This window comes from Clinocottus analis, unplaced genomic scaffold, assembly GCF_023055335.1.
Source record: "Clinocottus analis isolate CAN_PGR_092001 unplaced genomic scaffold, fCliAna1.0.p SCAF_16, whole genome shotgun sequence".
Classification (NCBI taxonomy): domain Eukaryota; kingdom Metazoa; phylum Chordata; class Actinopteri; order Perciformes; family Cottidae; genus Clinocottus; species Clinocottus analis.
Window position 1 is genome coordinate 2,794,826 of NW_027175887.1, and position 14,300 is coordinate 2,809,125.

General features: G+C 43.9%; 1 protein-coding gene across 3 annotated transcripts in view; it reads left to right on the forward strand.

Annotated features, from left to right (window-relative positions):
* The window catches only part of LOC137786612 (vesicle-fusing ATPase), a 30,013-nt gene extending 15,834 nt beyond the window's left edge, over window positions 1–14,179 (forward strand). For 2 of the 3 annotated variants that reach the window (XM_068578606.1, XM_068578608.1), the window contains 19 exons: window positions 831–930; window positions 1,030–1,069; window positions 1,653–1,819; window positions 1,914–2,021; window positions 2,794–2,869; window positions 3,212–3,367; window positions 4,180–4,379; window positions 4,478–4,643; window positions 5,099–5,173; window positions 6,079–6,266; window positions 6,852–6,947; window positions 7,061–7,217; window positions 7,854–7,987; window positions 8,099–8,245; window positions 9,476–9,610; window positions 9,964–10,077; window positions 10,713–10,768; window positions 11,119–11,177; window positions 12,848–14,179. In XM_068578606.1, coding sequence (XP_068434707.1) covers window positions 831–930; window positions 1,030–1,069; window positions 1,653–1,819; window positions 1,914–2,021; window positions 2,794–2,869; window positions 3,212–3,367; window positions 4,180–4,379; window positions 4,478–4,643; window positions 5,099–5,173; window positions 6,079–6,266; window positions 6,852–6,947; window positions 7,061–7,217; window positions 7,854–7,987; window positions 8,099–8,245; window positions 9,476–9,610; window positions 9,964–10,077; window positions 10,713–10,768; window positions 11,119–11,149 — 2,146 coding nt within the window. In that variant the 3' untranslated portion in view covers window positions 11,150–11,177; window positions 12,848–14,179. The remainder of the gene's footprint in view (window positions 1–830; window positions 931–1,029; window positions 1,070–1,652; window positions 1,820–1,913; window positions 2,022–2,793; window positions 2,870–3,211; window positions 3,368–4,179; window positions 4,380–4,477; window positions 4,644–5,098; window positions 5,174–6,078; window positions 6,267–6,851; window positions 6,948–7,060; window positions 7,218–7,853; window positions 7,988–8,098; window positions 8,246–9,475; window positions 9,611–9,963; window positions 10,078–10,712; window positions 10,769–11,118; window positions 11,178–12,847) is intronic. The other variant, XM_068578607.1, reaches the window with a different exon arrangement.
* Window positions 14,180–14,300: the final 121 nt, after the last annotated feature.

Genomic DNA, 14,300 nt, shown 5'->3' on the forward strand with positions numbered 1-14,300 from the left:
ACATGTATGCGATGATGCCTTTTATGGGAGGAAAGCAGCAGTATCCTAGCAACTGTCGCAAATTACCCAATCGCAACTTGTCAAAAATGTCAAATTAGCCAATTAAATAGTGGTGCATGATCTCCACACACACACACACACACACACACACACACACACACACACTGCTATGTTGGTGTTTTTCTCCAGAGATGTGACCTCGAGCGCTGTCAAAAGATCAGCAGCTCAAGTTTAAAAACATCAATTAAAGCTGAACTTATGAAAGGAGTCGTCCTCACTGACAAACTCCTATTGTTATTCCAGTGTTTGTCATTCCCTCTTTATTTAAGACATTTGTCTTGATTGTTGGGCATGTGCACAACACAACGGGGGCTACAGTGAACACAGTGGATCATTTAGCAGCTGAAGAGGTAAATACTCCTCTGAAGAGCTGGGCAGCCCAAACCAGAGCAAACAGGAGACTATATAGTGGACTCACTTTAGTCAGGCAGCCAGAAGTCTCCTCCTGGTTGTCTGAGGAGCAATGGTTTGCCCTGATGTAAACCATGTCATGGCCCACGAATAATCTGCTTTCACCTCTACACAGCTACTATGTGGAGGTACGGCATTAGCATGTCTTAGGAAGGTACATGGAAACAGGGGAGCTAAAGCGAAGATGAGTTTAAAGCATAAAAATGGAGCGGAGAAGAACATATGAGACAATGAAAAGGTCCACTAATTGGTTTTAAGATTGGCAGTGTTACATTGCATGTGACAGTTGCTGTACAAGGACCAAAAAAGTATTCGGACTCGTGTGATGAGCAGCGTCCGTCTGCTTCTTTTCTCTGCAGACATGTGACGGTGAAGACAACTCCCGCCCACAAGTTTGTGTTCACAGTGAAGACCCACCACACTGTGGCACCTGGAAGCATCGCCTTCAGCCTGCCACAGGTACACACACACGCACACACACACACACATGCACACACAAGCAACTCACACACACACTCTGTTAATTAGCCTGCTGTTTGTCATCTTTTTCTCTTGTAGAGGAAATGGGCCGGCCTCTCCATCGGCCAGGAAGTTGAAGGTACAACATTTTCTATTTAATTGCTGCAAAATGCTACAAACAGGCCTTAACAGCTCTCTTAGCATCAGCGACATTAGCGACCTGCATGCTGCTAAATGCGGGCTATAAGGCGCACCCTTTTATAAGCCGCATCTACTAAACTTAAAGAACAAGTCGTATTTAATCCTAAACAAGCCCCAGAGGTGTATAAGCCGTTGTTGCTGCTGCTACTGCCCGCGTCCCCGCAGCCCGAGTTGGGCGTCGAGCCCAACGACAGCTAGCCGGGTCGAGCTAGCTGAGACAGCTAGTCGAGCTAGCTGTCGTGTTTTTAAATACACATGACACAAAAGAACAAACTGCCCTAAACTGTGACTCCTTTATTCCTCGGGCCGCCGTGCTCTGACCTTTCTGAAACAATGGGTCCCAGTTCGCCGGCTGAAATGACAACTGTCACTCAAATATTTGATCAACTGCAGCTAGCTAAAGATAGAAGACCTCACACTCCAAACAGTCACCCTCATGCTCTAATATTTTAGATAATGTGTGCTAATCTATACAAAATGTCGTTTGTATTTCCATGTGTTCAATTCACCGGTCCCCTCAGTGGCCAACTACAACTTTGACAAGTCCCAGCAGTGCATTGGCGCCATGACAATCGAAATTGACTTCCTGCAGAAGAAGAGTACAGACTCCTCTGCCTACGACTCAGACAAGATGGCCGCCGAGTTCATCCAACAGTTCAACAACCAGAGCTTCTCTGTCACCCAGCAGGTTTGTATCCACAAAACCACAAAACGCGTTTTGCTTTGTTGTGCGTGGCTCCGTAGGTAGTTTGATCTTCCTCTTGCTCTTCTCCGTCTCTCAGCTCGTGTTCACTTTCTGCGACAAGCTGTTTGGCATAATGGTCAAAGATATCGAGGCCATGGATGCCAGCATCCTCAGAGGAGAACCGGCTTCTGGAAAGAAACAGAAGGTAAGCAGCCACCTCGCAGAAAGTGTGTTTGTATCCGTATGACTTTTTGAAAAGAACACAAAGGACACGTGTTCTTTTCCAAGCAAGTCTTTTCTTTCCCAATGAAAACATGAGAGTATGGCAGAAGACTTTTATTTTGAAGAGCCGCTGAAATCCTGGACCCCAATCTGCCAAAACACAGAAAGAAAGAGACAAAAAGCTTCATTATTTTAAAGCAAAACAGAACATCTGGAAGCCCGACTGCATTATTTTAATATCTTTTCATTTTTTACTCTCACCTGAATTCTATGTTTTTCTTTAAAATAAATAACGACTTTTCCGTTCCATAATTCAATCCATACAAATTCATTGGAATCCCGGAAATGAAGTATTAGATGCTTAAAATGTCGATGACACCCCACCTCCATGTCCCCAGGTACATTGTACCTCTGTCACCTGTAAACTGGTCTAACACAGCCTTCAATAATGAAACTCCAGCTTTATACCTAAAGCTCTAAAGTATAAAGCTTAGAGAACTGAAATGGAGCGTCTATATCAGCTCAGAGTCATGGGAGCATGACAGTGATTTATTGCATTACACATCATTATAGCAATGCACATTAATATGATGGCCCCAAAGGGGGAAAAAACAGTCACAAGCAAAGATTGAGACATTTTTCTTCTTAACTCGGACATGCATCAAATTCTACAGCATATAAAAAACCCCTCAAACATCTGAAGAGAGGCATTCAGAATAGGTAACTGATTGTAAGTCTTGTGTTTTCTCTGACAGATCGACATCGGACTGATGGTGGGCAACAGCCAGGTGATTTTTGAGAAGGCGGAGAATTCATCCCTCACACTAGTTGGTAAGTTCCTTATTTTTACCAAAACGGGATTGACCTCAGGATCTGGAATCTAAGCGGACAATGTGTCGCAAAACTATTGTCAGCTTTTCTTGGCATCATCTGTCGATCGTAAGATGAAGTTTTCAATATGTTTCAATGTGCATGGTAAACCCAGAGTGCAGCATGACGGGCGTGGAGCCCCCACGCTGCACCTTATCCATTTCCTCCACAAGGTGGCAGTAAGAGCTCAGCACCAGCAGCAGGATTCGCTCACTGATGCATCAGCTTCCACAAAGTCTGTAAAAAAAAAAAAAAAAGGCCTGTGAGTTGCTGGTCAAGTACTTCCCTTGTGTCTTTTCTCAGGTAAGGCAAAGACCAAGGAGGCCCGACAGACGATCATCAACCCAGAATGGAACTTTGAGAAGATGGGGATCGGAGGTCTGGACAAGGAGTTCTCCGACATTTTCCGCAGAGCTTTTGCTTCCCGAGTCTTCCCTCCGGACATCGTGGAGCAGATGGGTGAGAACGCCTCTCTGTCGTCCCTCTGGTGGACCTTTCATCCACTTTTTTAACCGCGCCGGACTTTTGTTATTTATGAGAATCTACTGCACGGCCACAAACCTTTTACTGGCTTATTCCGAGACTCTTGTCATTATGTCCCTTTTCTTCTCTGGTATGAGTTTATACCAGAGAAGTGTTTCTCTTTAACATTTGTTGATTTTTTGTTGAAATTTACCACTTTAAACTCTGAGGATATCAATGTTTCTTTCTCATAAATGTACGACTTCATACTATCCCCATTACTTTTCTTCCCTACAATGGCCCCAATATGTCGTCATATGCGTAGTATCGTAAAATAATATACTTCGATTTTTAATTTTGGTCATTTAATTTGCATAACCACACATTGCTACGTTGTACACTGTGTATTCCTAGTTATAGCACAATGTAAAGTACACAGTAACACAATGGAAGAAACAGGGTTACTCATAACAGCAGCTTTTTCCTCCTTCACACACACTCACACACACACACACACACACACACACACACACACACACACACACACACACACACACACACACACACACAGGGGTTGAAACACACACAGGCAATAACTTACTATTACTTGATTTTATCATATCAATTCATTTTATTCATCTGGTTTCTTCTCCTTCTGGTTTCTCTAACATTCGTCTGTATCTCCTCCTGTCTGCGCTTTTCTCTCAATATTTATGCATTTCTTACATCTCTCCTTTCTGATTCTACTTGCACTTTTTACTCACCACCATCTTACTTTTCTCTCTCTTCCCTGTCCTCCCCTCTCCCAGGGTGTAAGCACGTGAAGGGCATCATGCTGTTTGGTCCTCCTGGTTGTGGTAAGACTCTGATGGCCAGGCAGATCGGCAAGATGCTCAACGCCCGCGAGCCGAAGGTCGTCAACGGCCCCGAGATCCTCAACAAGTACGTGGGAGAGTCTGAGGCCAACATCCGCAAGCTGTTCGCCGACGCAGAGGACGAGCAGAAGAGGGTGAGGGGAGACTCCCAACGGGCTTCTTTGATGTGTTCAAGTCAAACGAAATGTTTAAAAAATGGAACTAATCGTTTTTTAACTCAACTTGTCTGCAGCTGGGAGCCAACAGCGGCCTCCACATCATCATCTTTGATGAGCTGGACGCCATCTGCAAGCAGAGAGGCACGGGCGCCAGCAGCACGGGCGTGCACGACACCGTGGTCAACCAGCTGCTGTCCAAGATCGACGGCGTGGAGCAACTTAACAACATCCTGGTCATCGGTCAGTAGCATCAGAGGGATCTGATCGACCCCACCTCATCACACACACACACACACACACACACACACACACACACACACACACACACACACACACACACACACACACACACACACACACACACACGCACACACACACACGTACAGATGACATTTCATGGTGCTATAAATGATGAACCCAATCAGACCGTATTCCTCTCATTACTGTTTCCTCTTTTATTTGTGACTTTTTGAAACTTTTACAGTTATTTATTTGACTTATATTGCAGTTACAAATACCTTCATATTTTAAATTAACATGAGGAATGATTCATGTGCTAAGGCATGCGTGTAAAACAACATCAATAAAACATGTTTGCACCATAGAAGATCAGTTTCTCCTGGTCCGTACAGTAAGGGTCAGACCGCGTCACTTCCTCGGCCTTCTCTCATTATCTGCTGTTTTCCTCTCTGCAGGTATGACCAACAGGCCTGACCTGATAGACGACGCCCTGATGAGGCCCGGCAGGTTCGAGGTCAAGATGGAAATTAGTGAGTTATCTTTCTCGCTCTCTTGATCTGCTCGTCCCATTTCTTATACGAAGAACTCAGCTTGACAGTCTGGTTTCGTGTCCTTCATGACCTCGACCTTATGGCTTTTTTCCTCTGCACATTTTACACCGATGTGATAACGAAGTGGGCGTGCCCATGTAGGTGCAGAGCAGTGATTGGTCGAGGGATTGTGTGTGTGTGTGTGTGTGTGTGTGTGTGTGTGTGTGTGTGTGTGTGTGTGTGTGTGGGTGTAGCATAGGTGGAGCCTCGGGCACGGTTCAGAAAGGAAATGGCACAGTTGAGAGTCATTTGTTTGTGTCATGTTTTGTTAGCGCCGCGCCCCTTCAGGACACAAGTCCAGAGCCTGTAGTGGGATCTGTGAACATGAACACATTGTGATGATTATGGTTCATCAAAGACAACAGCTGGCAATATCACTTTTTTGCATTCATTCTGTCGTACGTTTGATTTGTCTGATAGGATTTCAACAATTAAAAAAAAATACAAGTGGTATATATTAGAAGAGATTATCTTGCATGAGTCATGGACGTCCGTATTTTGTACATGTCAGCCACAGAGATTATTCTCTGCAATAATTTCAAATACAATGGAAATTGTATTATGGTAATTGTATCCGAATGACTTTTTGTCGACGGGACCAGTAACTACCTCATCTCTGGCCTCATCCCTGCAGCATCAATATGTTTTACAGGGCAATTAAGAAGCATAGTATTTAAATTAATATCCTCCTTTCCTCACGCCTTCCACTCTTTCGTATCAACCCCGCCCCATCCCTCTCTCGGCTCTACTTTCATTTCTAATCCCGTGTCCATCTTGTTCTCACGATCTCCTCCTCCTTCTCCTCCTCCTCCTCCTCCTCCTCTTCCTCCTCCTCTCCCCTCCAGGTCTGCCGGATGAGAAGGGGCGTGTCCAGATCCTGACCATCCACACCAACAAGATGCGAGGCTACAACCTGCTCGCGCCCGATGTCGACATCAAGGAGCTGGCGGCCGACACCAAGAACTACAGCGGCGCGGAGCTGGAGGGGCTGGTCAGGGCCGCCCAGTCCACGGCCATGAACCGGCACATCAAGGTCGCGCTGCGCTTTGCGAATGCTCAAAGCTTGCTTTAGGGTTCGGTTGGGACGCCATCGCGTAGTGAAGTCAAGAATGAAATGGGAATGAAAGCGTGTATAATAATGTTGAAAGCCAGAGTAATTTTGTAGGTATTGTAATGACAGCTGGCACAGCCGAATAGTGGTTTGCAGAAAGTAAAAGTGTGACCCTCAACTGTGTAACCCAAAGCATGATGGGAACTGAGTCTGGTAAATACTTGAAAACATATTAATCCCATTTTAAAAAGCAAAGCAGTGGGAGGGACGAAAGCCATGTGAATTAGCTTTTTGTTTGACTTTGGGAAAAGGAATGTAGACAAAATGATCTCAATATAAGGACGACTTACTCACTTTCCTTCTGGAGCTTTCGCCCACTCAGTTCAGTTTTTATAACGTGACCAACTCCCCTAAACTGATCCAGATGAAGTCCTAAATAAATGGACATGAGTTAAAACGGTACGGCTCGGAGTCGTACACTTTGTGACTTCATATGTAAAACCTTTCGGGGGTCCCTTTCATCCTGACGCTGTTTAAATGCAGTTGCACATGTGCGTTCCTCTCCAGGCCACAGCTACAGTGGAGGTGGACATGGAGAAGGCCGAGAAGCTGCAGGTCACCAGAAGCGACTTCATGGGATCCCTCAACAACGACATAAAGCCCGTACGTACCGGCTCCTTTCACCGGTTACGTCCCTGACTGCAGAACGCGGTTCAATCCTGTGATGTGAGGATGGAGAACGCACTTCCTGACTCTTCTTCATGTTTTCTGTCCAGGCGTTTGGTACGAACCAGGAGGACTACTCCAACTACATCATGAACGGCATCATCAAATGGGGCGACCCGGTCACTCATGTCCTGGACGACGGGATGCTGCTGGTGCAGCAGACCAAGAACAGCGACCGCACGCCGCTGGTGGCCGTGCTGCTGGAGGGTAGGAAACACAGGAACAGAGCAAGAGCACACAGACACATGCACTTCCATGCACTGGCATTCACATTAAAGAGGTCGTTGTAACAACATTAGTTTGTTTTCAGAGTTTTGCCAAAATTGCTGATGTTGTCCAAGATTACACAAGATGAAATCCAATTAACTCAGTTTCCATAGTAACAACCATCTAGCCAATGAGATCAATGCAAATATTTGCACCCTTCAAATAGAAAACATTTGCAATTGCGGTTTATTTCAAGCCGGCGTATTCCCAATACATGTTGCTTTAGTGACCTCCAGTTTTAGAGATTACGAGGATTTAACAACATATTAGACACGAGTCTCCTGCAGCTTTTCAAATGAACATGACGTCTACAGGAACCAGGTTTGTCTTTGAGTCCGACCCAAATCAAACACACAAAGTACCCGCCGACAGCTTGATGCGAGTACAAGCACGACCCACAGAGGGAAAAGAGCCCACGATGAAATAAACCAGTATTAGTGGTAAAACAAAAACAGAGAAAATGATTAGCTTTCACCTCACCCAGTAGCTACACACTCACACAGACACACACACACACACACACAGACGCCTGCAGGCAGTAAAGTGAACCCCTCCTCTGCTCCCGCCACACGCCAGGCCCCCCCCACAGTGGAAAGACGGCCCTGGCAGCTCAGATTGCAGAGCAATCGGAGTTCCCCTTCATTAAGATCTGCTCTCCAGAAAAGATGATCGGACACTCGGAGATCTCCAAATGCCAGGCAATCAAAAAGGTGAGCGGCGCAGAGGGTTTTAACCCCCATGGTGTGTCAGCGAACAATGAGACAGCAGCTTATGGGACTATTCTCACCGCCTTTCTCTCCTTTGTCCATTTCCTGTTTCAGGTCTTCGATGACGCCTATAAGTCACAGCTCAGCTGTGTGGTGGTGGATGACATTGAGCGTCTGCTGGACTACGTCCCCATCGGGCCTCGTTTCTCCAACCTGGTGCTTCAGGCTCTGCTGGTGCTGCTGAAGAAAGCTCCGCCAAAGGTCAGAGTTCATCTGACAGCCGACTACACATTGTTACTGCTGTGAGCACCCGGCAGCAGGGGCTTCTCGGCCTTTTGTAACTCCAGGCCCATTTCTGATTGATAAAACCACAAGCAGAGGACATCCTGAAATACATGAGAAAAGACAACAAAGGAGAAACTAACCTGGGCTGTAAACACGTGACATGTCGCTGCTGAAACATACACGAAATACGAATACGAAACAAATACAAGCTAGTTACCGAAAATATAAAATTGTGCACCCGTTGGCACGACAGCTACAGCCCACTAGACGGTTGAGGAGAGCTGCCACAAAGTACATGTTGTCAACAAAACTGCACAGAAAGGCCGAAACCAACGAAGGACGAATCTCTCTGGCAAATATCGTGTGTTTCCAGCCTGATATCTCCTTCCTCTGTGCCATTGTCAGTCGCTGAGCCACATTACTTTGCCTCACAGACAGTATACTTAAACAAAGGTTTCCAACCACAGGGTCAGCAGGGTCACGGTAAACAGCTTTAATAAACAGAAGCAAAATATTTTGTCCCAAGTCTCTCGGCTTCAGTTAAAAAAAAACCTTTTTTTTTTCTTTTTTGTGGATTTTTTCACAATAAGAACGACATACAATAACAACCCAAAAATAATTACATTCTAATTTGCTTTTTTTGAGTTTCATTCGAAGGTCCATACCGCTCTCATGTCTGTAGCCGAGTAGCTTTGTGGACAAAGTGTACTCCAGACACGTTGTCGTTTGTGCCTCATACATTTCTTGGCATGGCGCACTCGCCTAGCGAGACGTTTCCCTCCATGTTGCTGCTCTTAATGCTAAGCTAGTCCAAGTGGCTGCTGGCTTTCGCTTCATAATTAAAGGACAGATGTGACAGCTGTCTATTTATTAATAATAAGGCGATAACAAAATGTTGGCCCTTATTATCTTATTTTCAGTTTTTCCTTTTCACGTTGGTATTTCCTGTTTCTGTGCTCCTTTTCTTTTATTGCTTTACTCGCATCAACGCATAATTCAATTTAGCTGGATGTTCTTTTTAATTAGATCAACAAAAGCTGGGAACAGTATATTTGTTTATCTCAGATTGACCCAAGCATAACCTGAATAAATCTGCTGAAATAAATGAATAATCAATCACCGCCCGTCACGTAAAAGTTGGCAGGCAAATTTGTCATGCGCTGTGATTAACACAGGACAAAACCCAAGCGTCCGCTCCTCCCGCAGGGCCGGAAGCTGCTGATCATCGGCACCACCAGCAGGAAGGACGTGCTGCAGGAGATGGAGATGCTGGACGCCTTCAGCACCACCATCCACATCCCCAACATCTCTACCGGGGAGCAACTCGTCGAGGCTTTGGAGGTACGAACGAACATGCGCGCGATCACAGGCATTTCCTTTGATGTCGTCAACGCGTTTGAGTGCCTGAAAGGTGAAGATGCTCATGGACGTCCGCCCGAACATGGACACGACGATTAGGGATGAGAAGAGCCCGCTCAAAATAACTGGTTCCTCTTGGCGGATGTAGCTGTGCTGCATTACCATCCCCCCACTCTCAAGAGCACACATTAATGCACACAACCTTGAAAAGAAACGACTCAGTTTCCTTTGTGCGGGGGGGGAAAAAATTACCATCGCTCCTTTTTCTGTTTAGTTTCTCGGTTGTAGGTTTTGAAGGTAGTGTTGAAGATCTAATGCCGTTGTTGTCTTTGCAGCTGCTGGGGAGCTTCACAGATAAAGAGCGGGCCAGCATCGCACATCAGCTCAAAGGGAAGCGAGTGTGGATCGGCATCAAGAAGCTCCTCGTGCTCATCGAGATGTCACTGCAGGTGAAGGACGAACACCGAAGCAGAGAATTGTGTGACGTGTGACGTGTGATGGCGTTAGAAAATGGACAACTGAAGACAAAAGGAATAAAACAGGACATTGCACTCCATTAGCACTCTTTCTTAATGGATGAAAAACAACAATAGTTACAACATTTAGTGAGTTTTAGAGAGGCTGTGTTTTGTTGCCTTGAAGGTATATGTCAGCCACTAAATTACCCTTTGTGTGTCGAGGACTCACCCCATGTTACATATAATTCTTTACAAAAACGTTGTTTTCCTTAAATGCCTCGGCAGTGAAAGGACAAGCAAAAATAGAGAAAAGTCTTGATGAATTGAAGTCAATGATGGCCGCTTTACACAACATTGGAAATAAATCAAAACATCTGTTTAAATCTCATTGAGGGAGTTGCGTGCCGGTTTATGAATGTATATTTTTTAATAGTTTTGTTGTTGTTAAGGATGTTAAGACTTTTCTCCCTTTTGGGATACAAATGGAGCAAAGCCAGCTGTTTCCAGCTGTTTTTCACTTCATGCTAAGCTAAGCTAACCAGCAGACTTGTGCCCACAGTCAGATGAAGCTACTGTCGGTTGTTTGTATCGTCCAGACTCTTCACTCTCTCTCTCTCGTTCTCTAGATGGAGCCGGATTACAGAGTGACCAAGTTCCTGTCTCTGCTCAAAATTGAGGGGGCGTGAGTACAACCGCTCTGCAGCAACCATTTCCATCGCTTACCATCAACTTCCATCAACTTAAACCCTCTTCTTTTCTCCTCATCTCCATTCATTTTTACGTTACTCCTTGTTTCAGCCTGTCAGCTTGTTCTCTTTAGACTATTATGTGTAGTGTTATTTCTATAAAACACCAGTGGCCGAATGTACTTTGAACACGGCTCAGTAATGTCAGACATAAGAACACATATTAATATTAATGAAGACAAAGGAATCTTGCATATTTAAACGGCACACACACACACAGCAGTATAAACATGGCAGAAAAGGCACCAACTCCTGACTTTAACAGCTTTACTTTTGCAATCACCAGGTTGAACGAAGGCGATCAAATCCGAATTTAAAGCTGTTGGTCGGTCTTGCTGTGCACTGGTAAGGCCATCAGCAAAGCAATGAGACTGGTGCCTGATAGATTAGGAGCACAACACCTGTAGCTTGTTAGTTAGCCGCTAGATTAGCATTCACACCTTTGTTTCCTTTCCGCTTGATGATTGCAGCATAAAGTAACTGTTTATGGTGTTCAACTGGGTTAGGAGATTTTATTTTGTTCCACAAATAAATCTGCAGAATTTCTGTCTTAGTCTATTATTTAACATTTATAAGAGAGAAGAATTAGCACATGACTCAGTATTATCAGTATTATCAGAATTAGCTATGTAACGCTTGCTAACGTTTGCTAACATTAGCTAACGGTAGCCATCACAGCTATCAGACTGAAAAAAAGGTCGCATCAGTTAAACCACTGGCCGTATTTGGCAGAGAACCAGTGCTTTTTATTTCTTACTCGTATCTTCTTAAGATCAATAGTCTCACTTGTCTTTAACCAGCTCTTTTCCCCGCTATCTTCACGTCTCTTTCGATAGCAACATGGATTCCTACATGGAATTTTGTGCCCTGCGTGTGTCTCACTTAGTATATATCGGCCTCTACAGTTGACGTTATCATTCATAACTTTGGTTGAGTTTATGTAACATGACATTTCAAATGTCATGCAGGCATTGAATTTTTTACTCATCCGTCATAATTTTGATTTTTTACTGGTACTGGCAATGAGCATTAAAGCACAATTGCATTCATTTCTGAACATGAGCAGTTCCATCCAGCATGTTGTTAGCATGTTTTAGTTTTCATATATTAAACATAATTTTCAGTCCTGCTTCTTTCGGTACAGGTTTCAGGAGTCGCTCGCACCAGCTCTTCATATATTCAAACTTAGCGTACTTACAAGCTAATTGAGTGTTTACTGAATGGAGATTAACGCATGACTAGTTGATAAATGGCCGGCACCACACAAACCACACAAAAGCACACTCTGCTCTACAATCTCTACAATTTGTAGAGATTAGTTGTTACTTATTATGTATATCCAATAACTGCCAAGTGTTTCATGTGTCACTCAATTCACTGACAGTTAGCTTGCTATAATATAACCCATTTACATGTGGGAGTAAATTTGAGGTTATATTTAAAATTGTCAACCTGGTATTTGATCAGAATGCTTCAAAATGATCTCCAGGTAGCTCCAGGTTGTCGTACTTATGAGTTTCCTGTTGTCTCCGCTGTCTGTAATCACACAACCGTCTTGAGTTGTCCCAAACTTGTTGCAATTCAGTAACATGGGAATCTTTCCCATGTCTACAACGACACACACTTTGCCGTACTGCGTTTACAAATAGCTGGGGCAACTCTAACCATCCGGCCATGGCTGGAGTGGAAGCCAATGCAATCTTTTAAAGTGTATTTTTGGATGGTTTGTGTGAGGATTGAGGCTCACCACGGCATTATGGCCATCACGGGTACACAGAATAAAGAGTGCATTAATCTCAAAAGATCATTGAGCGATGGTGTTATGTTGCTGCTCTCTTCTTGTTTTATAGCCGGTTTAATCCTGCTCGTCGTATTTTATTTTGCTCAGGACACCGCCCTGCGTTGTGCTGGTGTTGCGTGAGTACACTGGAGTTTGTCGAGGGTTGTAAAAAGCGGCCCTCTAGTAAAAGGAGTCTATTGTGGAGAGAAACTGAACCAACACTTCTGCTTTTTAGTGACCGCAGCTTCTACGAATAGAAGGGCCGGAGGAATGAAGCAAACATCTCGCCACACGACACAAGATGAGGAAGAGGAGGAGAAAGAGAAGAGGTCGCTCTCTTGTCCGTCCATCCGTCCACCTACTTAAATACCCACCTGGTCAAAGAGGGGAACACACGAGTCCTCTTCTTCTAAGCATGTTTCCTTCCGTAGGCAATATCTCTGTATCACAAGTTTACTTATTGACATATCACAGCAAACTACTGGAAGTCGTACTGTTAAAAATCTGTTATCTGTAAAGAAATTGGAATAGATGATTGTAAAGAAAAAAGAAAAGTGCTTTTTTTGTGCATCGTGCGGAAAAATGACAACAACAAAAAAAAAAGCCATGTATGTTTTCAGCTGTAGTATTTGTTGTATTCGTTGCATATCTCCCCCGTCCTGCTGATGATAGTACGATATGTATCCTCACAACCAACAATCAGAACAAACAGTACACTGGACACAAATCCCCGAGGCGTTTGAATATTTAAGATTTGAATCTATGAGAGGCTTTTCGTGAATATGTAGTGGCTGTAAGTTAAAAAAGAAAAGAAGAAAAAAAAAAGCTGGTCCATGTGTAAATGTAAACCCTTCAAATCTACAGTATGTAACTCGTTCATGTTCTGTACATAGTATATATAGACAAAATAATTTAAACGATATATCAGAACGTTTCTTCTTCCTTATTCCTCCAGAGATGTTGACTTTGCTGGGTTACTGTAATAGTGAGAGTAAATGTCGGATTGTTGGCCCGTCTGTCTGTGTTGTGTGCGGTTCGGTTCAGTCAAGCTATTGTAGCTACAACATCATCAGTGTTCAAGATTTCTAAAAATAAAAGATATTCTTCCCTTGTTGCATCGACGAGATACAAAACCAACAAAAAAACTCTTTAGTACTTATCTCGGCGGTTCCGCGTGGGAACCCAATATTATTTCCATGTGCATGTGAGTGGGGAATCAAACGCTGCATGTGTCGAGTGTGTCGGAGCGTGCGTGTGTGTGTGTGTGTGTGAGCGAGTGAAAGAACATGCTTTTGAGTGTGCGCATGTGTGTGTTTTAGTGTGTATATTTGAATCTATGTTTTAGACAGTGTGTGGTTTATTCGTGGGTTTTTTTTCTTCTTTTTTTTTCTCATGTCATGTGTTTGGTGCTTATCGTCCAAAGTTCTTGTTTTGTTCTGACCATTGATGATGTGAGTGTGTATGTGTGTGTGTGAGTGTGTGTGTGTAAATATATATATCAACATGCAGATGTATTATTGCAATAAAAGGCACAGATGCACAGGAAAAGGAAACTCACAATTGGTCTCATTTCTTGTATTTATTGATGGATCGATGGACGGGTGGGTCCGTCGACCAATACAACAATATCATTGATTATTAGCTGTAAGAAGTAACTTATGTGCATTTACTCAAGTACAACTTTAAAG